At 36.4% G+C, this 24,783-nt stretch overlaps 1 protein-coding gene across 8 annotated transcripts in view; it reads left to right on the forward strand.

The window, feature by feature from the left end:
- USP34 (ubiquitin specific peptidase 34) overlaps positions 1 to 24,783 on the forward strand; it is a 280,827-nt gene that overhangs the window by 228,913 nt on the left and 27,131 nt on the right. For all 8 annotated transcript variants that reach the window (XM_054475044.2, XM_063648690.1, XM_063648687.1 and 5 more), the window contains 14 exons: positions 3,410 to 3,474; positions 3,560 to 3,635; positions 3,723 to 3,770; positions 3,888 to 3,953; positions 7,344 to 7,424; positions 10,223 to 10,308; positions 10,868 to 11,036; positions 11,135 to 11,209; positions 12,623 to 12,774; positions 16,529 to 16,577; positions 16,661 to 16,765; positions 17,157 to 17,201; positions 18,213 to 18,317; positions 19,358 to 19,505. In XM_054475044.2, coding sequence (XP_054331019.1) covers positions 3,410 to 3,474; positions 3,560 to 3,635; positions 3,723 to 3,770; positions 3,888 to 3,953; positions 7,344 to 7,424; positions 10,223 to 10,308; positions 10,868 to 11,036; positions 11,135 to 11,209; positions 12,623 to 12,774; positions 16,529 to 16,577; positions 16,661 to 16,765; positions 17,157 to 17,201; positions 18,213 to 18,317; positions 19,358 to 19,505 — 1,270 coding nt within the window. The remainder of the gene's footprint in view (positions 1 to 3,409; positions 3,475 to 3,559; positions 3,636 to 3,722; positions 3,771 to 3,887; positions 3,954 to 7,343; positions 7,425 to 10,222; positions 10,309 to 10,867; positions 11,037 to 11,134; positions 11,210 to 12,622; positions 12,775 to 16,528; positions 16,578 to 16,660; positions 16,766 to 17,156; positions 17,202 to 18,212; positions 18,318 to 19,357; positions 19,506 to 24,783) is intronic.

Below are 24,783 nucleotides of genomic sequence, written 5' to 3' on the forward strand. Positions count from 1 at the left end.
GGATGGTCTCAATCTCCTGACCTCCTGATCCGCCCGTCTCGGCCTCCCAAAGTGCTGGGATTACAGGATTGTTCTCAAATGCTTTTAACTAGTATCTTGCCTGCACATGTGTTAATGGTAAAAAGCAAGGAATGTTGTCTTTTTTCAATTCCATGAATTGGATTTAGCAGCTGAATTAGATGGTATTCATTATAAATGGCTTCATTAGATTTGAAGCTACTAAACTTACCTATTTGTATAAAAATTTATCTCAACCGTCCTCATAACCACAATTAATTTTAATCATTTTTGTGCAACAGCCTTTTGCCCTAAAGATATTAGACAAATCTAGACCTTGCTTTATATAAGTACCCAACAGTATTTAATGACAACTAGCCCACTTGTGAAGTAAAATGAAATTTTAAATAAAACCTTTACAATGATGATGTATTTTATTTACATCAGTGGTTCTCAAACGTGTGTGTGTGTGTGTGTGTGACAGGGCCCTCGTTTAAAGTGAGGAAGCTTAATCATTTCTAGCTTTTGATTTAAGGTGAAAGATGTGTGACTCCTCCTTTTACTTGATACAGAGAGGCCATTGTAGGGTTGTTAATTGGCCTAATTCCACTATTGTCTCAGAGAATATGGAGGACTGAGGAGTGGGAGAAAGTGAACAGCTAGTCGGTGGAGCAGTCAGAACACACACAACATGTATTAAGTTTGCCGTCTTATATGGGTGTAGTTCGTGGTACCCTGAAACAATTACAACAGTAACGTCAAAAATCACACTGATTATTGATCACCATAATAATATAATATATAATAATATATAATGTAACAATATATAATAATGACGAAAATGTTTGAAATATTTCAGGAATTACCAAAATGTGACAGAGACAGAAAGTGAGCACATGCTATTAGAAAAATGGTGCCAATAGACTTGCTTGATTGCAGGGCTGCCACAGCCCTTCAATTTGTTTAAAAATACTGCATCTGCAAAGTGCAGTAAAGTGAAGCACAATAAAATGAGATATGCCTGTACATTAGAAAATTCCTCATTGCAGACCTAAGCCAACAATTTTTTCTATAATTGTTCCAGCTTACTATTTTTAAATGGGTGTGCCTACGTGTTTTCTTAAAATTAAATTAAAAATGTAAAATACTGTGTACATGAACATTAATATGGTTGTAGATATAAACCAGAATGTGGTTTTTTAGATTTGTACATATAAAGCATAGTTATTAATCCCAGAAGATAACATAAAACATTTTAGAAGCATAAAAGAGATTAAGCAAACTAATTATAAATTGTAATGATTCTTACAGATAATAGAAGGTAAGAGTTCTCAGAAAGTGTAGTTGATAGTGATTGCTAGAAAAGGGTCAGGAAATGCTTCAGGAAGTTAACCTTAAACTGAAACTTGAGAGTTAGAGAAGAGGTAATCATGTGAAGAATGCTCTGGGCCAGGCAAAGAAAACATTATGTACAAATTGCCTAGGAAGGACAGAGCTTATTGGCATGTTTTGGAAGCCAAAAGATGACCTGTATGGCTGTGATGGAAGTTCAAGGAAAAGTGGCCCAAGATGAGGATGGACAGTTATGTAGAAAATAGCTAGGGTAAGGCTGGGCACGTTGCCTCACACCTGTAATCCCAGCACTTTGGGAGGCTGAGGCAGGTGGATCACCTGAGGTCAGCAGTTTGAGACCAGCCTGACCAACGTGATGAAACCCCCTCTCTACTAAAAATACAAAAATTAACTGGGTGTGGTGGCGGGCACCTGTAATCCCAGCTACTTGGGAGGCTGAGGCAAGAGAATCACTTGAACCTGGAGGTGGAGATTGCTGTGAGCCGAGATCGCGCCATTGCACTCCAGCCTGGGCAACAAGAACGAAACTCTGTCTCAAAAAAAAGAAAAGAAAAGAAAAAAGAAAATAGCTAGGGTGGTTGGGCAGGGTGGGCAGGATGAGATTACACCTGTAATCTCAGCACTTTGGGAGGTTGGTGGATTGCTTGACCCCAGGAGTTCAAGACCAGCCTGGGCAACATGGCAAAACCCCATCTCTACAAAAAAATAAATAAATAAATAAAAAATATTAGCTGGGCATGGTGGCACGCACCTGTGGTCCCAGCTACTCAGGAGGCTGAGGTGGGAGGATCACCTGAGACCAGGGAGGTCAAGGCTGCAGTGAGCTGTGATCATGCTGCTGCACTCCAGCCCAGGTAACAGAGTGAGACCCTGTCTTAAAAAAAAAAAGAAAAAAAATCCACAGAAAATAGCTATACACATACATAGATACAGTATAAAAAGGACTATCAAACAGATGAGTGTTTCTGTAAAACAAAAATAGAGCAGAACCAAAAGCACTTATATGATAGAAACCACAGTATTACCAGCCTTTAGGTCCAGGAGATCACGTTGACCAGTAGTTAGCCCATTATGGGGTTGAAGGGACAAAAATTGTGACACAGAATCTACAACTGAGCTCATGGCTGGAATCCAGAGTTTAGAATGGGGCTCCCTTATTATGAAAAGTACTGAATGAGATGGGCAGAATGCTATCAGACTCTGCCTGATACAGAGTGTGATACAGGGGCTACAGCTTAATAGAAAGTTTTTGTGCCTGGAAATGCTCAAGAACCCTGAAGCAGGCTATTCACTGATTAGACTGTGATTTCTGGAATATCACTGTAGAGCAGGAACCCAGTTAAGTTCTAAATTAGTGTAGTGGGCTGGGGAGGCAAAGAGGGATAGTTGAAAATCTTCAATGGATTATTAAAGATAAAGTTGGGACTTTCAGCTCAAAATGAACCAACCAACCAAAATTCCAAAATAAAATCAGAAGTATAACCCTACAAAAGACAGCTAGTAATATCAATAGTCAGAACATCTAGATAAAAATAGTTTTATGGAACTGACAAAAATGTAAGTCATATTTAAGATATTCAGACAGATGAAGACAAAAACAGCAGTGATCCTACAATCCTAATGTCAGAAATAATTTTTCATGATTTTTATAAACAAATCACATCTGATTTAGGTCTGCCAACCAGAGTTAAGTATTGTGCCAACTTTTAGATGTAAACCTCTCTTTTATAACCTTATCAGAATGTAACATGACTTATATTTTATTTATTTATATACTTGCTCTTCAAATAGGATTTCAGAATTCTTGGATCATTTTTATAAATACAATAAAAACCTCACAATTGCTTGAGGTAGCCAGATGAGTATTAATAATTACAAAATATTAGTAGCAACCATTTATATGAATATACTTGGGAAAAAATCAAAATGAACTTTAAGTGCATGGATTTTATTTTATTTTGCGGTTTTTTAGAAGAGACTTTTTTTGCCTAATAAAAATATTGGTAAAATATAATGAAGTAAATTGCTTTATCACTAATGTTAACATTTTTATTTTCAGTGGATTTGGCATGATAACATGCAGTTTCTTCAAGACAAAAACATTTTTGAACATACGTATTTTGGGTAAGTTTGGTAAATTTCATAGATATTTTACACATTTTTTAAAAATCTTATGTGTGAATTTTAAATGATTATTTTTAAATTCTAGATTTATGTGGCAATTGTGTAGTTGTATTCCCAGTACATTACCAGATCCTAAAGCTGTGTCCTTAATGACAGCAAAGGTAATAAATATATGAACTTTAAATAATTCTGTCAAAATTTACTACTTTAAAATGATTGAAGCTTTTTTGCTTTATCTTTTCTTACAGTTAAGCACTTCCTTTGTCCTAGAGACATTTATTCATTCTAAAGAAAAGGTATGTGTTTTATACTGTGGATTTTTTTGCCATTTATGTTTTTATCAGATATCTTTTGGTTTTTGTTATTGTTGGCTCAGAAGTTCATATGCTTTGACTGACTTTTTTCTTTTCTAGCCCACAATGCTTCAGTGGATTGAACTGTTGACCAAACAGTTTAATAATAGTCAGGCAGCTTGTGAGGTAAGGTGATAATTCAACAACTAATGCATAGTTTAAGATTCTTTTTTTTTCCCCCCTTATCTAAGATGCTACAGCAAAGTTGTTTTATCTGTCACAAGGAGCCAAATGTAAGTCATTCCTAAAATCATTTGGTAGCTGAGAAAGTTACAATTTATGTATCACATCCATTACACTGGTTAAATAATTGATTATTAAGTCACTTAAAAATTCATGTTTTGGCCAGGTGTGGTGGCTCACGCCTGTAACCCCAGCACCTTAGGAGGCTGAGGCGGGTGGATTACGAGATCAAGAGATCGAACCTATCCTGGCCAACATGGTGAAACACTGTCTCTACTAAAAATACAAAAATTAGCTGGGTGTGGTGGCGCATGCCTGTAGTCCCAGCGCCTCGGGAGGCAGAGGCAGGAGAATCGCTTGAACCTGGGAGACGGAGTGAGCTGAGATTGTGCCACTGCACTCCAGCCTGACGACACAGCGAGACTTGATCTCAAAAAAAAAAAAAAAAAAAAAAAAATTTTTCCCCCCCTTCATCTACCAGAAGGAAAAACTATGTGTAGAAAATTCAAGACTCTTCCAAATATTTCTTAACCAGCTTTATTAAAGTATAAATGACAAAAATTTTAGATATTCAAGGTATACAAAATGATTTGATGTATGTATACATTTTGAAATTATTACCACATTGAAATTAATTAACACATCTATCACCATGTAGTTATGTGTATGTGCGAGTTGTCAGGACACAAGATCTCCTCCCTTAGCAAATCTCAAACTGCAAAATTTTTTAGTCTTTTTTTTAGTCAGTTTTGTCTCAAAACAATACAGTATTATAACTAGTGTCATGATGTTGTACATAAGATCCCCAGATTTTATTTAAAACGGAAACTTGGGACTGTGCGTGGTGGCTCATGCCTGTAATCCCAGCACTTTGGGAGGCTGAGGCGGGCGGATCACTTGAGGTCAGGAGTCAGAGACCAGCCCGGCCCACTTGCAAAACCACGTCTCTACTAAAAATAAAAAAAATTAACTCGTCATGGTGGTGTGCACTTGTAATCCCAACTACTGGGGAGGCTGAGGCAGGAGAATCGCTTGAACACTGGAGGCAGAGAAGCAGTGAGCTGAGATCACGCCACTGCACTCCAGCCTGGGCGACAGAGTGAGACTCTGTCTCAATTTAACAAAATAAAAATAAAAAACCTGAAACTTTGTACTCTTTGGCCAACATCATCTTCCTATTTCTTCCATCCCTCTCTTAACTACTTTTGTATGTTGTTAGAAAATGCTTAACATCATCTGTCACTTTCTCCTTCCCCACTCTCCCCGCCAAAAAAAAATTCACCTATCCACCTATCTCAGTAGATCAGTTTATGCCTGGTTTTATCTCTCCATCCCCTATTTTAAGAGGTGCATCCCTAAGGATAACCTGCTCACACGTAATGACAGCTTAATGATATTGCCATCTTAACTTCTAGATTAGCATCCAAAGACTTGTAAATCTCCATAGGAATGCAAGTCTTATGAATTAACAGAAGTGGGAAATAGCAGTCTAGTATATAATAGATGAATTATAGTTAAAGGTTTTTTGCATATTTAGAAGTTCATCTGATTATACCTTATAGAAACAGAGTAAGGGAATCTATTCCTCAGAAATTTCAAACCCTAAAGTGTAACTTTTTGAAACTTTGTAATGAGAATTTGGAAACATGGACAAAAGTAGAAAGGGATAATAAGCTGTCACATACCTGTTCCTCAACTTCAATAAATAATAATACTCTTTTATTCTTGTTTCATCTATCCCCTATTCCTTTTTTTTTTCATAATGGAAGAATTTTAAAGGAAACCTAAATAGATCATGCATCCATAAACACCCAGTATATATTTCTGACATAAGAAAACTTCAAAAACATATGCAACCACAATTTCATTCACTCCCAGTAATATTAGAATTGACTTCTCATCTTCATAACTTCTTTTTTTTACCCCTGGAGAGGGTGTCACTCTGTCACCCAGGCTGTTGAATGCAGTGGTGCACAGTCATAGCTCGCTGCAACCTCGAAATCCTGGGCTTGAGCAATCCTCCTCCTGAGTAGCTGGGACCACAGGCACACAGCAACACACTCAGCTAATTTTTTTTCTTTTTTTTATAGAGACGGAGTCTCTTTGTTGCCCAGCTGGTCTCAAACTGCAAGCTTCAAGCTGTCCTGCCTCTGCCTCCCAAAGTGCTGAGATTACAGGCATGAGCCATTACACCTAGCCAGAAGTGATTTATTCTTGTCATCTAATACCCATCCTATGTTCAGTTTTCTCTATCTCAAAAAAAAATTTTCAGTTGATTGGTTTAAATGAGTGGTTCAAACAAGTTCCACATTTTGCTTTCATCTGTCTCTTAAGTCTTCCTTAATCTATAAAAGTTACTTTTTTTTCTCCATGCCATTTTTTGTCATTTGTGCTATAGGATTTCCCACATGCTTTCTTTGACTAACTGCATTTTCCTGGTGGTGTTTAACATGTTCCTCTGTTTCCTTCTCTTCTCGTGGCTGTTTGATAGATACAGAGTTTCTCAAGTGCTAATTAGATCATAATTTGTTTTTAAACAGAAAGAAAATGAATCATGCTCATATCACATACTATTAATAGGTGGCCAGGTGAGGTGGCTCACGCCTATAATACCAGCACTTTAGGAAGCCGAGGCAGCCGGATCACCTGAGGTCAGGAGTTCAAGACCACCTGGCCAACATAGTGAAACCCCATTTCTACTAAAAATACAAAAATCAGCCAGGCATTGTGGTGCGTGCCTGTAATCCCAGTTACTCGGGAGGAGAATCACTTGAACCTGGGAGGCAGAGGTTTCAGTGAGCCGAGATCATGCCACTGCACTCCAGCCTGGGCAACAGAGCAAGATCTGTCTCAAAAAAAAAAAATATATATATATATATATATATACACACACACACATATATATACACACATATATATACACATATATATACATATATACACATATATACATATATACACATATATATACATATATACACATATACACATATATACACATATATACATATATACATATATACAACTAATAAGAACTAAGGATTCTATAGTGTGACATTTATGAGGGCTAAGAGAATGATATTTTATTACGATAAAGGACCACAGATTGTCATGCACATTGTGTACTATAATGTAAATGGCATTCCATGGAGTTGTGTAATGAGGTAACCCTTATGATTTTAGAGTTGGACTTTTATGACAATTAGAGAAACTTTTCTGGTAAGAACTTAAAAGAATTAAAACATTGACTAGAAATAAAATTCTTATGTGACTGTTATCCCATTAACAAATATTTGTTGAATGTTAAAGTCATGCTGTGTTTTTTTTTAACAGTGGTTTTTAGATCGCATGGCTGATGACGACTGGTGGCCAATGCAGATACTAATTAAGTGCCCTAATCAAATTGTGAGACAGGTAAGGGAAAAATATGTTTGAAAAAAATTATTTGGAAAAGAAGTTACTTTCAATTTAATTATTCTAAATTTGCTTATAAGTGTATCTTAACCTAATATTGATAATAGTTTGAAAAGATCTGCCTCCTATCATAAAAGTCATTTTATTGTTGGTTGCACCAGGCTCTTTTAACATCAGCTCTAACTCTAATAAGGTGATTAAAATTATGCACATTTCCTGGATATAGGAAGATTGACTGTAACTTCCTGTTCTTTTATTATTAGATCCTGCTCTTAAAGCATCATTATTAGATGCTTTATGAGTTGTACTGATTCTTTTAAAATCCTTAGACATTCTAACCATGGTAGGGTACTGTAGTGAACTCGAAAGCTAATGAAAAGACTGTAACTTATTTCTGTGATTGGGTCTGAACTGTCATACAAAACAGTTTGTTTTCTTTAAATTGTTGGGTAAAATAGACAATGAAATTTAAATATTACTTTATAGTCACTTTTCACAAAATCAAAAACTTAGTTGACATATGCCACTTTTCAGTTACTATTGAGATATATATTCTTGTGTATATATTACATATATGTTATATATAACATTTATAAATTTATATAGAACATATATATATATATATATTTTTTTTAGAGGGTTTTGCTGTGTCACAAGCAGTCCTCTTGCCTCAGCAGCTGGGACTACACACACACACCACCACACCTGGCTAATTTTGTTTTGTTTTGTTTTTAGACAGAGTCTTGTTCTGTCACCATGGCTGTAGTGTGGTGGTGCTACATGGCTCACTGCAGCTTCCACCTCCTGGGCTCAAGCAATTCTCCCACCTCAGCCTCCTGAGTAGCTGGAACTACAGGCACACACCACCACACCTGGTTAATTTTTGTATTTTTTTGTAGAGAGAGTGTTTCTCCCCTGTTGCCTAGGCTGGTCTCAAATTCCTGGGATCAGGCAGTCCTCCCACCTTAGCCTCCCAGAGTTCTGGGATTATAGTTGTGAGCTACTGAGCCTGGCCTAAGATACAATTCTTATACCATAAAATTTACCCAGACCTTTCAAAATGTAAAATTTAGTGGTTTTTAGTATAGTCACAAAGTTGTGCAGCCATCACTACTACCTAATTTTGGAACATTTGCCACCCCCACCCCCCACCAAAAAAAAACCCCTATACCCATTAGCAGTCAGTTCCTATTTTATCCTGTCCTTTCTCCTCAATCCCTGACAACTACTAGTCTACTTTCTATCTTTATAGATTTGCCTATTTTGACCATTTCATATAAATGGACTCATACACTATTAGTCTTTTGTGACCTACTGCTTTGATTTAACAATCTTTTCAGGATTTATTCATGTTACAGCATGTATCCATATTACATTTTCTTTTTTTGCCAAATAGTTTGTCAAATGTATATAGCCTGCATTTTGTGTTATCTCTTCATCAGCTGAATATTTGAGATGTTTCTACTTTTTGGCTATTTTTAGTAATGCTGTTAGGAACTTTTAGTACAAGTTTTTGTTTGGACATACATTGTCACTTCTTTGTGTACGTTTTTAGAACTGGTAAACTGTTTTTTGTTTTTGTGTTTTTTTTGAGACAGAGTTTCACTCTTGTGGCCCAGGCTAGAGTGCAATGCCGTGGTCTCGTCTCACTGCAACTTCTGCCTCCAGGGTTCAAGTGATTCTCCTGCCTCAGCTTTCCAAGTAGCTGGGATTACAGGCGCATACCACCGTGCCCAGCTAATTTTTTGTATTTTTAGTGGAGATGGGGTTTCACCATTTTGGCCAGGCTGGTCTCAAACTCCTGACCTCTGGTGATCTGCCCGCCTTGGCCTCCCAATGTGCTGTTACTACAGCCACTGCACCGGCGGTAAACTGGTGTTTTTTGTTTGGTTGGTTGGTTGTTGTTGTTTTTGAGATGGAGTCTCGCTCTGTCAACCAGGCTGGAGTGCAATGGCGTGATCACGTCTCACTGCAACCTCCACCTCCCGGATTCACACAGTTCTCCCTGCCTCAGCTTCCTTAGCTGAGATTACAGGTGCCCACCACCACGCCTGGCTAATTTTTGTATTTTTAGTAGAAGTGGGGTTTTGCCATGTTGGCTAGGCTGATCTCGAACTCCTGACCTCAGGTGATCCACCACAGCCTCCCAAAGTGCTGGGATTATAGGCTTGAGCCACCGCACCCAGCTGGTAAACTGTTTTTTTATAGTGACTGCAGTGTTTGACATTCTTGCCAGTGATATATAAGAGTTCCAGTTTCACCATAATCTTTAGCAGCTGATACTGTCTTTTATTGTAGCCATCCTAGAAGGTATGAAGTGGTATCTTATTGCGGTTTTGGTATGCATTTTCCTGAAAATGGTTACACATTTTTTCATGTGATTGTGGGTCACTTGTGTATCTTTAAAGAATCCTCACATTTCCTTCTCCTAGCTGCTGACCCCATGATGAGCAGCGGCCCTTCCCCATTCCATTCTTCTTAAGGAATTGGATACTAGATTTTCTTTTCTCTGTATCTCCATTAGCTAAAAGGATTTTTTGAAGCTTTGCTTTTGATCATCTGTATTACTGAAACGTACAGTTTGTTGAGTTTTTTTCTCTTTATCATAAAACTGAATATTTTTAATGCTACCTTTGCCTTATTTCCTTAGTCCATTGTTGAGACTCCAGAAGAGCTCCAGGATACCAAGATAATCTTGTGCAAACTATAAACGGGTGGCAGAGAATTTTGAATCATGTTAATTTTTCAAATCTTTGTTACCTGTTCAGTTGGCTCTTGTTTTATCTTTTTCTTCACAGATGTTTCAGCGTTTGTGTATCCATGTGATTCAGAGGCTGAGACCTGTGCATGCTCATCTCTATTTGCAGCCAGGAATGGAAGATGGGTGAGAAGTACTTTTTGAACAAGTTTGTGTGTCTGCGTTGTGTGTGTGTGGTGTTTTTGGTGTTTTTTGTTGTTGTTGTTGTTGTTGTTGTTGTTTTAAAGAGATAGGGTTTCTTCATGTTGCCCAGGCTGGTCTCAAACTCGTAAGTTCAAATGATCTGCCCACCTCAGCCTCCCAAATTGCTAGGATTACAGGCATGAACCACCATGCTTGGCCCTAATTTTTAAGTTTCTTGACGACCTGCCTACAAAATATTTTTTAAAATCCACACTGAAATATTTGTTCTGTTTAAAAGTAATCTGTAATAATACATTCAAGAAAGTAAAACTGTTTTTGTTTTATTTAGATTGTGCATCTGCAAAATCCTCTACAAATTACTTTATGGCTTAGTCTTTTTGTTTGCATTGATTTAGCCAGTCACAATAACTACTTATGTTATTGCGGTTGAAATTCATTATCTCAAAGATAAAAGAAATTCAGAGTTTAAAAAGTACTTTTTCTCTTGAACAGTATTTCCAGGCCTCATACATTCTCTAAGATCTATATAATTGTCTCTTAGGTCAGATGATATGGATACCTCAGTAGAAGATATTGGCGGTCGTTCATGTGTCACTCGCTTTGTGAGAACCCTGTTATTAATTATGGAACATGGTGTGAAACCTCACAGTAAACATCTTACAGAATATTTTGCCTTCCTTTACGAATTTGCAAAAATGGGTGAAGAAGAGGTGAGGCTATATCTTGGCTATTTTTTGGATTATCTACCTTTTTTCACTATTTGCAACTTAACTGCTTTTATATTTTTAAATTTTGTTTGTTTGTTTAGAGCCAATTTTTGCTTTCATTGCAAGCTATATCTACAATGGTACATTTTTACATGGGAACAAAAGGACCTGAAAATGTAAGTACAATTCTATCGTACATTAGGAATTAGAGGCCATGGTTTTCATAGTTTGCATCGTGCGAAGTCCTAAGATGTTAGAAACCTTTAAAGTCCCTTCTGGAACCTGATGTTAGATAATGTGAAGGGTCTAAGATTGGTTGATGTTTTTAATGTAATTTTAATAGATATAGCAAGAAAGAAACAACTAGGTAATGAAGTTCATTCATTGGTAAGGTCTGGAACAAAGCAAATAAACTTAGGCAAAGTGGTCACCTACTTTGGGGTCTTATCAACAATGAATTTTTTTTGTGAACATTTTGCTGGTCACATTTTTAAGTTTTTTGCTATTAAGTTTATGAGAGTCTTTCCAAAATTTAAGTAGCTGTTCTATTAATAATATTAAAGTATTACATCAGTTTTGTGTTGTTCATAACAAATGCATTAGGTTGTATGATCTACTTGCACTCTTATTCAGTCCTTTTCTTAACCATAAGAGATAAGTACCCTTTATATCTCCATTTAACAGATGAGACAATTGAAACTTAGAGAAGTTAATTTGTTTTAGATCACAGTGAGTTGTTGTGCTTTGATCCTTGGTCAGACTACTGAGCTAAAACTCTTAAACACTGTTTTGTAATGCTTCACAGAATATACACTAGTAGATCATAAAATCTTTTGAGTCTCTGCATTTAGAAGCCCAAATGAATGTCTCTTTGAAATACCCACTATTTGGATTATCAGGAAACTATAAATAAGAATTTCTTATTTTGTATAACTGGCATTTTTATTAAATAGGAAATACTGTTTTATCATACTTGTAATTTTTTCTCCTGACTTGTCTTCCAATGAGCTTGCTTATAAGAAAAAAGTTATTCAAGGATTTATAGGTAAGGTAAGTAGTCAGTGTTGAGGGTTTTTTTTGTTTATTTTGTTTTGTTTTGAGACAGAGTCTCACTCTGTCACCCAGGCTCTAGTGCAGTGGTGCTATCTCGGCTCACTGTAACCCCCGCCTCCCGGGTTCAGGCGATTTTCCTGCCTCAGCCTCCCAAGTAGCTGGAATTACAAGTGTGTGCCACCACGCCTGCTAATTTTTGTATTTTTAGTAGAAATGGAGTTTCACCATGTCGGCCAGGCTGGTCTCGAACTCCTGACCTCAAATGATCCACCCGCCTCAGCCTTCCAAAATGCTGGGATTACGTGAGCTACCATGCCCGGCAGAGAATGGTTATTCTTTACAGTTCAGGCAATTTAATCTAAGGTTGTCCTGAATGTGGTTTAGAGTGTTTTTCGTTAGGTTTAGGTCTTTGTGCAGTTGTTTTTCATGTTACAAGCTCCTGCCACCATCTACACTGTTACATAAAACAAGTCATTTGTTCTCAAAATGATATTAAAACTACTACCATATTAAAATTGAATTTTATTCCAACTTAGCCTCAAGTTGAAGTGTTATCAGAGGAAGAAGGGGAAGAAGAAGAGGAGGAAGAAGATATCCTCTCTCTGGCAGAAGAAAAGTACAGGCCAGCTGCCCTTGAAAAGATGATAGCTTTAGTTGCTCTTTTGGTTGAACAGTCTCGATCAGAAAGGTGAAATGTTTCGAATTTAAAATGTTTAAAGCATGTTTGGTTTTATTATTTTTACATAGTTGTTTACCACTAGTTTTTCCACTAGCTTTTTATTATATATGTTTAATTATGTAATTGTTATTCACTAGCTTTTATTATATAATTCCTTTTAAATAATACTACTATTCATCAACTCTTGTGGCATAAGAATTTCAGTTTTTTCTACCAAACTTTTACTTTATCTATGAGTCATGTTAGAAATAGTCATTGAAAAAATATACAGTAAAATATCTAGCAAAATAGAGCGTGCATTCGTTCTTTAACCTTAGCAACTTCATTTCTAGGAATCTGTGTCCAAAATACAGAAAGATGTATATGCAAATCTGTTTATTGAAACCATGCTTCTGATAGCAAAAGACTAGAATCAGCTGAATGTCCATCAAAAGGGAACTAGTTGAAAAAACAGCATCCATTCAAAAGAATACTCTATAGCTGAAAAAGGAAGTATGGAATTTATCTGTACTACCACAGAGAAATCTTTAGGATCTATTACTAAGTAAAAAAAGGTGGGAAAAAGTGTATATGATATCCTACTTTTTAAGGGAATGCTATGATGACAGAGAGAGAGAGAGAGAGTGTGTGTGTGTGTGTGTATGTGTATGTGTATGTACAACCAAACCTCATTATTTATGGATTTCCTATTTGCAAATTCACCCATTTGCTAAAATGCATTTGTAATGCCAAAATTGGCACTCAGGGAGCTTTTGCAGTCACTCACAGATGTGTGCATATGCAGAGTGGCAAAAAACTTGAGTTGCCTGACATGCCTTTCTAGGTAAGGTCAAACAAGGCAACAATTTGCCTTTTTGTTTCAGTTTCCATATTGTAAACAAATGTACTTTTCACGGTGTATGCTGTGAAAATTTTTAGTATATTTATATTTTTTGTTCGTGATTTTGCTGTTTAAAATGGCCCTCAGCCAGGTGTGGTGGCACACGCCTGTAGTCCCAACTACTTGGGAGGATGAGGTGGATGGCTTGAGGCCAGGAGTTTGAGTCTGCAGTATGCTACTTTGGCACCTGTGAATAGCCATTACAGTCCAGTTTGGGCAATATAGCAAGATCCATCTGTAAAAATAAGTAAATAAAATGGCCCTCAAGTGTAGTGCTGAAGTGCTCTCTAGTGTTCTTAAGCTCAAGAAGGCCGTGATATGACTTATAGAGAAAATATGTGTTAGATACATTTCATTCATATCAGTTTTAATACTATTGGCAGTGAGTTAAACGTTAATGAATCAACAATATATACTAAATAAGGTATCTTTAAACACAAACACTCATAAAACAAAGTAAATACTTTGATTGGTTGACAAAAATATTACCAGATGCTCACAGAAACTTAATCGTGTATTTTCCCTAGTAGTAATAATTTGGTATTTGCTAATTCAGTATTTGCCACACTTTATAGAACACAACTACCTCAAATACAAGAATTGACTGTAAATCAAAAACTTTTTTTTAATGGTTTCCAGTGCATAGAGGAAGAAAAACAGGGTGAAGGGGACAGGAATGGATTCTTGACAAATTTAGCTTTGGTATCATATAAATGTATAATTATAAATAAATGAATAAGAAGTAATCTCTAAAAATCAAAAGCACAGTGAAATAAATGAACCTAACTATATATTAAATAGGTAAATTTCTAGTGGGATGTATATGAAGGACAAAAAGAATTGCAAAATTTTCCTAAACTGTAATAGTAATTATATTATTTGTAATAAAAATATTATTCTGAAAGTATTAATGTACATTACAGGATGAAACAAGTAACTGTTAATGTCATTGGAAACCAAGATTTTCAGCAAAAGAAAGATAAAAATATTGTAAGGTTTTGCATAACTTATTTAAAACTAAATTTGAATTGGAAATATTTGTAGCAGTTTATGGTGTATTTGCAAACAGAAAATCTATTACAGAAACTGTTTTACCTACCACTGTTTTTGAAAAGACCTGGAAACCCTGTACAACCCAGAATCAATGAGTACCCTTGGCATCTAGGGTATAGTCTCTAGGTTTCATTTCCCACTGAAAGAATTGGGGTTCCTTGGAAAAACGGCCAGTTCCAGTTCTTGGGAAAGAAATGAATGAGAAGCTTGGAATGTCTTGTCATTTTGGAAAGCAAGGAGGCAGTCTAAGACTACTGAGGTCATGGTAAAGAAACTCAAGAGCCAACTTATGGGGGTTTCTACTGGTCATAGATTGAACAGCTTTGAGCATCGGTAATAACTGCAGTGGACTGTGAATCACATCAAAGATGTTTAAATCCATGAGTTCATAATACCTAAAAAGAAATTTTTTTTTAGTTTACTGGCAACTTTTGGAGTATATTAGGAAATCAAATCATTATTTTTGAAACTGATAAATAATGGAAACAGTATCAAGCATTTATTCTACTTGCAAGTATGCTTCATGGCAACCAAATGGTGATTGAGGGGAAGTTTGTGTTCTTATATGTTTTCAAGCTAATTAATGAGCAAGGACAATTGGAATTAGAATATCACTGTTTTGGAATCCCAGATGAAATGATGGATCTAGGCAGTTATCATCACTGAAAACCTTACAAAAAGACTAACCCTTCATTGTGTGCCTTCTACAAGATACTATTAATTAAAAAGTCAAACCTAGATCTCATCAAGTCTGGATCTGACTACCAGTTTATAGAAAGTGTAGGGACAGAGTAACATGTTAAGACAGCACCATAAGGATACAATCAGCAAAGTGTAAATGTGAGAGAAACTACAGGACAATTGACTTTCAACAGATAAATTGCAAACACAAAGCTGGTGGGGAAACCAACAGATTAAAATATTTAAGAGACTTTTCAACTAATTATGGCAAAAGGCTTTATTTGAATCCTGATTCAAACAAATTAATTTTAAAAATCTTTTTAGAAACTTCAGGAAATGTGTATGCTGGATCTTGTATGATAGTGCGGAATTATTCATTTAGGCATGAATAATGATACTGTGGTTGTTTTTGAAACCTATCTGTTAAAGATACTATGATTTATGGATTAAATGATAAAATACCTAGAGTGTCCTTCAGAATAATTCATATTGAGTGGATGGGGGTTCAAATGAAACAAGACTGGCTATGATTTTGGTAAATTTGAAGCTGACTGATGGAATACTTGTGTTATTCTATTTTTTAATATAGCTGAAATTTTTATAAGTTATAAAAGAAATATGCAATCTAGGTGTAGTGGCTTGTGCCTGAATCCTGGTTACATAGAAGGATCCCCTGAGCCTAGTAATTCGAGGCTGCAGTGAGCTGCGATCACATCACTGCACTCCCGCCTGGGCAACAGAAGTAGACTCCATCTCTAAAAAGAAGGAAAGAAAAAAAGGAAGAAATATACAGTAATTTTAAACTGGGAGATGAAATGCTAATTTCTAGAAGTCCATTTGGTTTTGAAGGGTCTCATGTCAAAAAAACAAAAGTAAGTAAAATAAGACCCATCCTACTGTTTTATATACTAAAATAGTAAGTTAATTAAATGAAAATGAAGTACATTTGGGCTTTCATTTACCAATCCTGGAATGTTGAAAAGTTGCCTAAAAGACATTTAGCAAGCAAGTGTAGCTAGCAAAAAATCATTTTATGATGGCAGGTTAATACAATTATAATTGAATCAACAATTTTTGATACATGTTGTAAATCTCTGTAAAGTAATACAGAAGGAAGAAAAACTTATTTCCACTAATATTTTCTTTCAGGCATTTGACATTATCACAGACTGACATGGCAGCATTAACAGGAGGAAAGGTAGTACATTCTCTAATATTAGACAATTTGATCATCACAAAAATAATAATGGTTCTTAAATGAACAACTTTTGCTTTTGACAGGGATTTCCCTTCTTGTTTCAACATATTCGTGATGGCATCAATATAAGACAAACTTGTAATCTGATTTTCAGCCTGTGTCGATACAATAATCGACTTGCAGAACATGTAAGTGCTAAGGAACAGTCTTAAAGATTTTTGGAAATTTTTAAAAAGAATACCCTGAAATCTGGCCGGGTGCTGTGGCTCATGCCTGTAATCCCAGCACTTTGGGAGGCCAAGGCGGGAGGATCGCTTGAGCCTAGGAGTTTGAGACCAGCCTAGGCAACATAGTGAGAACCCGTCTCTACACAAAATAGAAAAATCTAGCCGGGTGTAGTGGCACATGCCTGTAGTCCCAACCACTCGGAGGCTGAGGCAGGAGGATCGCTTGAGCCTGAGAAGTGGAGGCTGCAGTGAGCTGTGATCTCGCCACTGCATCCCAGCCTGGGTGACATAGCGAAACCCTGTCTCAAAAACAAAACAAGAATATCCTGAAATCCTCCTCTTTCTGTTTTAGATTGTATCTATGCTTTTCACATCAATAGCAAAGTTGACTCCTGAGGTATGTAAACATTTGTTAATTTATGTTTTTAAAACAATTTTCAGCCCTGCTAATGCTTTCAAATGAGCCTAATTGTTCTTGAGAACAAATTTATCAGGGTTTCTCCCATAACATAATAACCTATTTTTAAGTGTATAATGTGAATAAAATGAACTACTAATCATGTCTTATTACGAATATAATTTTCCCAACTAAATGTATATATGTGTATAGACTCATTGTATCAGAGTGCCACCTGGATGCCAGGCTTTAAAGTTGTTTGATTTGGAGCATATATTGTAATTGTGCCCAAAGAAAAAGTAGAGCAACCAGGACTCAGCATGTGTGTAAAAGTGTGTAGAAAATAGAATACAGTGTTATATGAAAGTATTTTTGTAAAATGGAAATGTTATAGCTATTTTAACAATCGATGTCAAACGTTACTATAAATTACCCCTCAGGTTGCTATAGGAAGCTTTTAATCTAAATTTTTCAATAGAACACAGTTGTCTCATTAACAATTTATTTTTGGGGTTGGGGACATGTTGCTTAAAGGATACAAATTTTCATGAATAAGTTCCAGAGATCTGTTGTGCAATGTAGCAACTGTAGTTGATTATACTTGAAAATCATTGAGTAGATTTAAGTGTTCTGACAAAAAATAAGTGTGTGAGGTAATGCATATGTGATTAGCTTGATTTCACCATTCTACAATGTATACATATTTCAAAACGTTGTACATCATAAATATTTGCAGTGTTTGTCAGTTTAGAGAATATTTTTATAATTATCTTTTCCAAAATGCACTTGACATCCAGAAAAATCTATCATACGTGGTTCCCGGTTGACTTTGTACCCCTCGCTGATCCTGCTGCTTTATGGTAGTTCAGGTTCACATGCAGAAGTACTGGCTGAGGTCTCCTTCCCTAACACAGATTTAAATGTAGTGTGTAGTAGAATATATGTTTCTTCTCTGCTGAAAGAGATGGGTTCAGATTGATCTAAATACACAGTCATGTATGTGTTTTACAGGCAGCCAATCCTTTCTTTAAGTTGTTGACTATGCTAATGGAGTTTGCTGGTGGACCTCCAGGAATGCCTCCCTTTGCATCTTACATTCTGCAGAGGATATGGGAGGTAAGTCTTGCAGCAGGTGTTTTCAATGTTTATTTTACTGAGGATTTTATTTTTATAATATAGTCAGTACCATTTTAAGTACCAGTTTCTTATTACCTCAAGATGGTCTTAGTAAGTCACAGGTTTGGGGAAGAAAAGAGTTCTTAGCTGGTCTCCTAGTTGTATTAAAGACATTCTTGTAGCGTCATAAACAGCTTTAGCCAATTTGAAGTTTTCATTCCCCTACCCTCCAAAGTTCCATAAAGCAACTAGAAGTCCTAGAAATACAAACCAGGTGTTTTCAAGAATTGACAGAAATGGTAGAGGAAGCACCAGCCACCTTTTTGCTTCCAGAGTTACTGCTGAGGTCACAAAATTTCTCCTTGTTTGAATATTGGAAAAGCTCAAGACCAGGGGACAGCAAATCTTTTCCCAAAAGGGTCAGAGAGCAAATATTTTAGACTTTGTGTGCCGTACAGTGTCTGTTGAAACTACTCAACTTTGCTGTGGTAGCATATAAGCAATCATGGACAAGAAATGAGGGGGTATGGGTGTGTTTCAATGAAACAACAAAAACGGGCAGCCACAGAATTTGACCTGCTGGCCATAGTTTGCCAACCCCTACTCTAGATTCCTAGGATTCACCTTTCTCATGAAAAAACTCTCCACAGCAGTACAGTGAGCTTCTTGTATTCTCACTTAGTACAGGTTGGGCATGTAATCAGAAAAGTAAAGATGAGAAACCTTAGAGAAATAAAAATACTTTTAAATAAATTTCTAAATTTAGCAAGACCTAGAAGTCATGGAGTTCTCATATTTGTCTTATGGTACTTGGTTATTTTAAATTTATTTTGTAAACCAGTGACACATTTTTCTGAACACTTCCTGTTGATAAAAGTAAGTAGCTTTAAAAATGGGAAAAAAATAGGGTGAAACCTTTTTAATCTCTAATTGTCAAAAAAGTACTTTAGCTTTGTGTCTAATAGCATATACAAAAAGTAAGTAAAAGTAATTGCTCATTCGGTTGGCCTTATATTCTGTTCTTGTCATGTTATTTGTAGGTGATTGAATACAATCCTTCTCAGTGTCTAGATTGGTTGGCAGTGCAGACACCCCGAAATAAACTGGCACACAGCTGGGTCTTACAGAATATGGAAAACTGGGTCGAGCGGTTTCTTTTGGCTCACAATTATCCTAGAGTGAGGACTTGTAAGTCAAATATTTAGAATTTCATAAACCCTTTATTTATTGTTCAAAGTTATGTTTCGTTTTGTTTTTAGGCAACTACGACATGCCCGTTGTTGTATACTACGAAATTCTTGGAGATGTTATTTCCTTTTTTTTTTTTTTTTAGGATAGGAAACCATGGTATTTCTTGGGAAACATCATCACTACTATCATTTTTGTTTCCTTGATTGATAAGAGTGATAAGGCATAATCAGCATTAATGAAGGGAATAAAAGGTTTGAAAATCCTGTCTTAAAAGTAACTTTTGAGAAGATGAAGGATAAAATGGTAATAAAGACATAAGCTGAGAGAAAATATTAGCTGAAATTATGAGAGGTTATATAAACACTTTAAGTTGTACACAAGCCAGTAAAAAAGATCTTAGGTAGACAAATATCAAAAATATTTCACAAAATAGAAAGTTGCTTGGAAATAAACATAGAAAATGTTATTTTGATAGTTCAAAAAAATGAAAATTTAATTTTTAAATTTCTTATAAATATTTTCTATCTATTTGCTGAGAAGGCCCTACAGTCATTGATACTTAAGTAGCAATAAACACATCTGGTACCCAGATGTTGAATTCTTTTTTTTTTTTGAGACAGAGTCTCACTCTGTTGCTCAGGCTGGAGTGCAGTGGTGCAGTCTCAGCACACTGCAACCTCTGCCTGTTGAGTTCAACTGATTCTCTCACCTCAGCCTCCTGAGTAGCTCAGATAACAGGTGCATGCTACCACACTCAGCTAATTTTTGTATTTTTAGTAGAGACAGGGTTTCACCATGTTGGCCAGGCTGGTCTTGATCTCCTGACCTCAAGTGATCCGCCCGCCTCTGCCTCCCAAAGTGTTGGGATTACAGGTGTGAGCCACTGCATCCAGCCCAGATGTTGGATTCTGAACACCATTCTCCAGTAAAAGAATTCATGGCTCCTAGGAGAAATCACTGATTTTAGGCCCGGGGCAGGGAATATATAAGATGTGTGTGGAATATCCTATAGTGCCAGAAGGTGAAAGTACTCAAAAATCAAAATGGTGGGTGTATGTCAGAGAAACACAGAGCTAACCTGAAAGAACTCCCAATGGCCAAAGCCAGAACAGTTTGAGTAACAAAATAACATAGCACTGGATTATAACCCCAAGGATAAAATAAATATTCATGAGTCCATACTTAGTAGAAATAAATGATTGAATAAATAAATGGAGAATAAACAAATCTCCATACAAAAGAATTCCATATAATTTATGTACACATCTCCCCAGGAGGTGGAGCTTAATTCCTCACTCCTTGAGTATGAGCTTAGTGACTTTCTTCCAAGGAGTGGGGTGTGGGGGAAGTAACTTTACAGTGAAGAAAGTTTACAGCTCAGCCGGGTGATAAAGGTTAACATCATTGGTAATCAATGAGGTTGATAGTGTGTACCCTTGATATGGTGTGATGGCAGAGGGCACTTCATCTCTTGTGGTCCTCCTTCCAAAAACCTATAACCTGAATCTAACCATGACACACATCAGACTAACTCAGATTGAGAGACATTCTATGAAATACCCAACCAGTATTCCTTGAAACTGTAAAGGTCATTAGAAAGAAGGAAAATCTAAGAAACTGTCACAGCCAAGAGGAAGTTAAGAAGACATAATGACTAACTGTAATGTATACTAGATGGGATCCTGGAACAAAAAAAGGACATTAGGGCAAAACAAGTGAAATCTAAAGTGGAGAGTTTGGTTAGTAGTAATGTACCTGTGTTGCTTCCTTAGTCACGACAAATGTACCATCATAATAATAACTGTGGGGGAAACTAGGTGAGGGGGGTGTATCGAAATTGTTGTGCTTATTTTAAAATAAAAGGTTTATTTGAGAGAAACAGCTTTCAGTGGCATGAACACATGGATTGGCATGGGCACTCTGCTCATGGGCCTTTTTTTTTTTTTTCCTGGAAGTTTAGTTAACCCTGCCATAATAGGATCTTTGTAAGAGCACACAGCCAAGAGCTATGTGAGAGCTGTGCACTCTTACAAAGAGATGTGTGCCAGTTGGCATTCATGTCTTGACCCCTGACCATAAAACCAACCAAAAAAAAACGCTATGCTGAACCCCCAAAAAGGTTTTTCAGCCAGCTATTATGCCTAATACTGATGACAGTGCTGAGGAAATGGCATTCTTGGACATTGCAGTGGCATTGTTTAATATTACCCTTATGAAAGGCAATTTAACAGATCTTTACCAAGATTCTTAAAAATTGTATACCCTTTTATTTATTTATTTTTATTTTCTTATTTATTTTTTTTTTCGAGATGGAGTCTTGCTCTGTGGCCCAGGCCAGAGTGTAGTGGCGTGATCTCGGCTCACTGCAACCTCTGCCTCCTGGGTTCAAGCAGTTCTCCTGTCTCAGCTTCCTGAGCAGCTGGGATTACAGGCACCCACCACCATGCCTGGCTAATTTTTTTGTATTTTTAGTAGAGACGGGGTTTCACCATATTGGTCAGGCTGGTCTCAAACTCCTGACCTTGTGATCCACCCACCTCAGCCTCCCAAAGTGCTGGATTATAGGCGTGAGCCACTGTGCCCGGCTGGTTTGCCCTTTTAATCTCAGTAATACTATTTTAGGGATTATAGTGTAAGTATATGGATGCCCAACAGCATGATTTATAGTAGTGAAAAATTTTAAACTCTTCAGTTGGGAAACATTGTTATAATGCATCATGTTAAAATTATAGTAGTGAAAACTATGTAGTAATATGAAAAAGTGCTTTTGCACTTTTCATATTATACTAATTTGCACTATTCAATTATACTACTTGAATAGAATTAGTATAACTTAGAATAAGAATTAAAATAACATGTATAAAAGAAAAGCTTCATAGAAATACTTCTAAATACAGCAAAATAAATGAGAACTTTTAATATAGAGAAAAGAAAAATTGAGACATTAGTGTCTTAGAGTTGCCATATAGACATGGAAGTAGACTTAATGTTTTTTGTAGCATACAACTAGATCCAGGACTCTTAAGTTATAGGAAGGCAGTTAACCAAATGGCAAGATGGCCTGTTCTTCCAAATTAACCCTTCTGTCTGTTCTTAAAGAAAAACATAATTTAAAAGTCGTGTTTTTTTCTGAAGCAGAACTTCCTTTTTATTTAAAAGCAAGTAGCTTTTATAGGAAAAGAAGAGGTGGTTAGGTATGTGATAAAGCAAAATGAAATGTTAATTGTAGAATCTCACTGGTAGGTCTGTGGTCTTAGTAGAGTTTTTTCCAACCTTATAATGTGTCCAAAAAATAACTCAAAGAAATGTTGAGGTGAAAGTATATAACTCACACCAAATGACTTTTTTTTTTTTTTTTTTTTTTTGAGATGGAGTCTTGCCCCATCGCCCAGGCTGGGATGTAGTGCTGCAATCTCAGCTCACTGCAGCCTCCACCTCCGGAGTTAAAGTGATTCTTGTGCCTCAGCCTCCCGAGTAGCTGGGATTACAGGCACCCGCCACCACACCCAGCTAATTTTTGTATTCTTAGTAGAGATGGGTTTCACCATGTTGGCCAGGCTGGTCTTGAACTCCTGACCTCAGATGATCTGCCCACCTCGGCCTCTCAAAGTGCTGGGATTACAGGCATGAGTCACCGCACCCAGCCAAATGGTTTTTTTTTTTTTTTTTTCTTTTTTGAGACAGAGTGTCGCTTTGTTGCCCAGGCTGGAGTGCAGTGGCGCAATCTCGGCTCACTGCAAGCTCCGCCTCCCGGGTTCACACCATTCTCCTGCCTCAGCCTCCCGAGTAGCTGGGACTACAGGTGCCCGCCGCCATACCCAGCTAATTTTTGTATTTTTATTAGAGACGGGGTTTCACTGTGTTAGCCAGGATGGTCTCGATCTCCTGACCTTGTGATCCGCCTGCCTTGGCCTCCCAAAGTGCTAGGATTACAGGCGTGAGCCAACATGCCCAGCCGCCAAATGGCTTTTTTAAATCGTAAATGACTTTTCTTGATTGAAGTTTTATGCAAAAATTGATCAGGATGATACCTACATGCCAGGTTTTTATATTTGAAACACATAACAAACTGAGCCTTAAAAATTCTGACTAAGCAGACTAGTATATAGGTAAAGAAATCTCTAGAAAATGGAGTATTGTGCACAAAGTTTAATTTGGAAATAAATTTGTAAAATAAACTAAAATTAATTTTAGAAACCCTAACTTTGTTTGCTTTGACAATACAATGGAAATTATCAAATTATAGTTAGAATAGGGGGAGACAAGTAATGGTTGTACTGAAAAGAACCCAAACTCAGACATTAGAGAGTCTTGAGGAGGTTCTGTAGTGAATGTTAGGAGCATTATTAGCCTGTCAATCTGATAGGCTGGATTTGAATCCCAGCTCTGGCCACTAGCTGTGTAAGCTGAGATAGTCCCATTGTTGTAAGCCTGAGTGAAAGTGGGGATAATAAATGCAATGCCTGCCACATAAAGTTATGATGTCAAATAGTATACATTCAGTAAAGGCTCACAATTCTTACTATAGTTATTACTATTATTGTTTTACCATTATCATTATCATCATCATTGTTTGTCAAGGCAAAATCTAGGCTCTACCTCTTTATCTGTGTGACCTTGGTCTTTGCTTCTCCAAGATTGAGATTTTCCAGAGCACTGTTACCTCCATCCAGGGTGATTGTGAGGATTAAATGAGAAGTTTATACAGCACCTAGGTCAATGGTTTGTTGATAGTAACTGCTTTTACAGGTTAGCGCAACTAATAAGTCATTAACTTCTCAGCATTATAGCATAGGCTTAATAAGTTTAACACCTAGTTCTTTCCTTGGGTGTAAGTTTAGCCTTAAAAGACTTTTAAAGATTTTCCCAAGTTAATGTTCTGTAATTAGCATATATGTAATCAAATAGGACTTTTATGTATATCTCATTCTTTCTTTATAACTTAAATATATATTATCTGGTTACAATTTAACACCCAATTCTTTCCTTTGGTGTAAGGTTAGCCTTAGAAGACTTTTAAAGATTTTCCAAAATTAATGTTCTATAATTAGCATATATGTAATCTTATATATTGAACTTTTATGTATATCTATTTCTGTCTTTATAACTTAAGTATATTTTACCATATCTGTAAGTTATTACAAAGTAAATTATCATTATTTTTCAATTAAGAAAACTAAGACTGTAGAACATTGAATGATTTGACCTTCTCAGGTACCTTTTGGTAGGTCTTCTGACTGCAAATGCAGGGTTCCTTCTGTTAAATCATACTACT

This window comes from Pongo pygmaeus, chromosome 12 (assembly GCF_028885625.2).
Source record: "Pongo pygmaeus isolate AG05252 chromosome 12, NHGRI_mPonPyg2-v2.0_pri, whole genome shotgun sequence".
Classification (NCBI taxonomy): domain Eukaryota; kingdom Metazoa; phylum Chordata; class Mammalia; order Primates; family Hominidae; genus Pongo; species Pongo pygmaeus.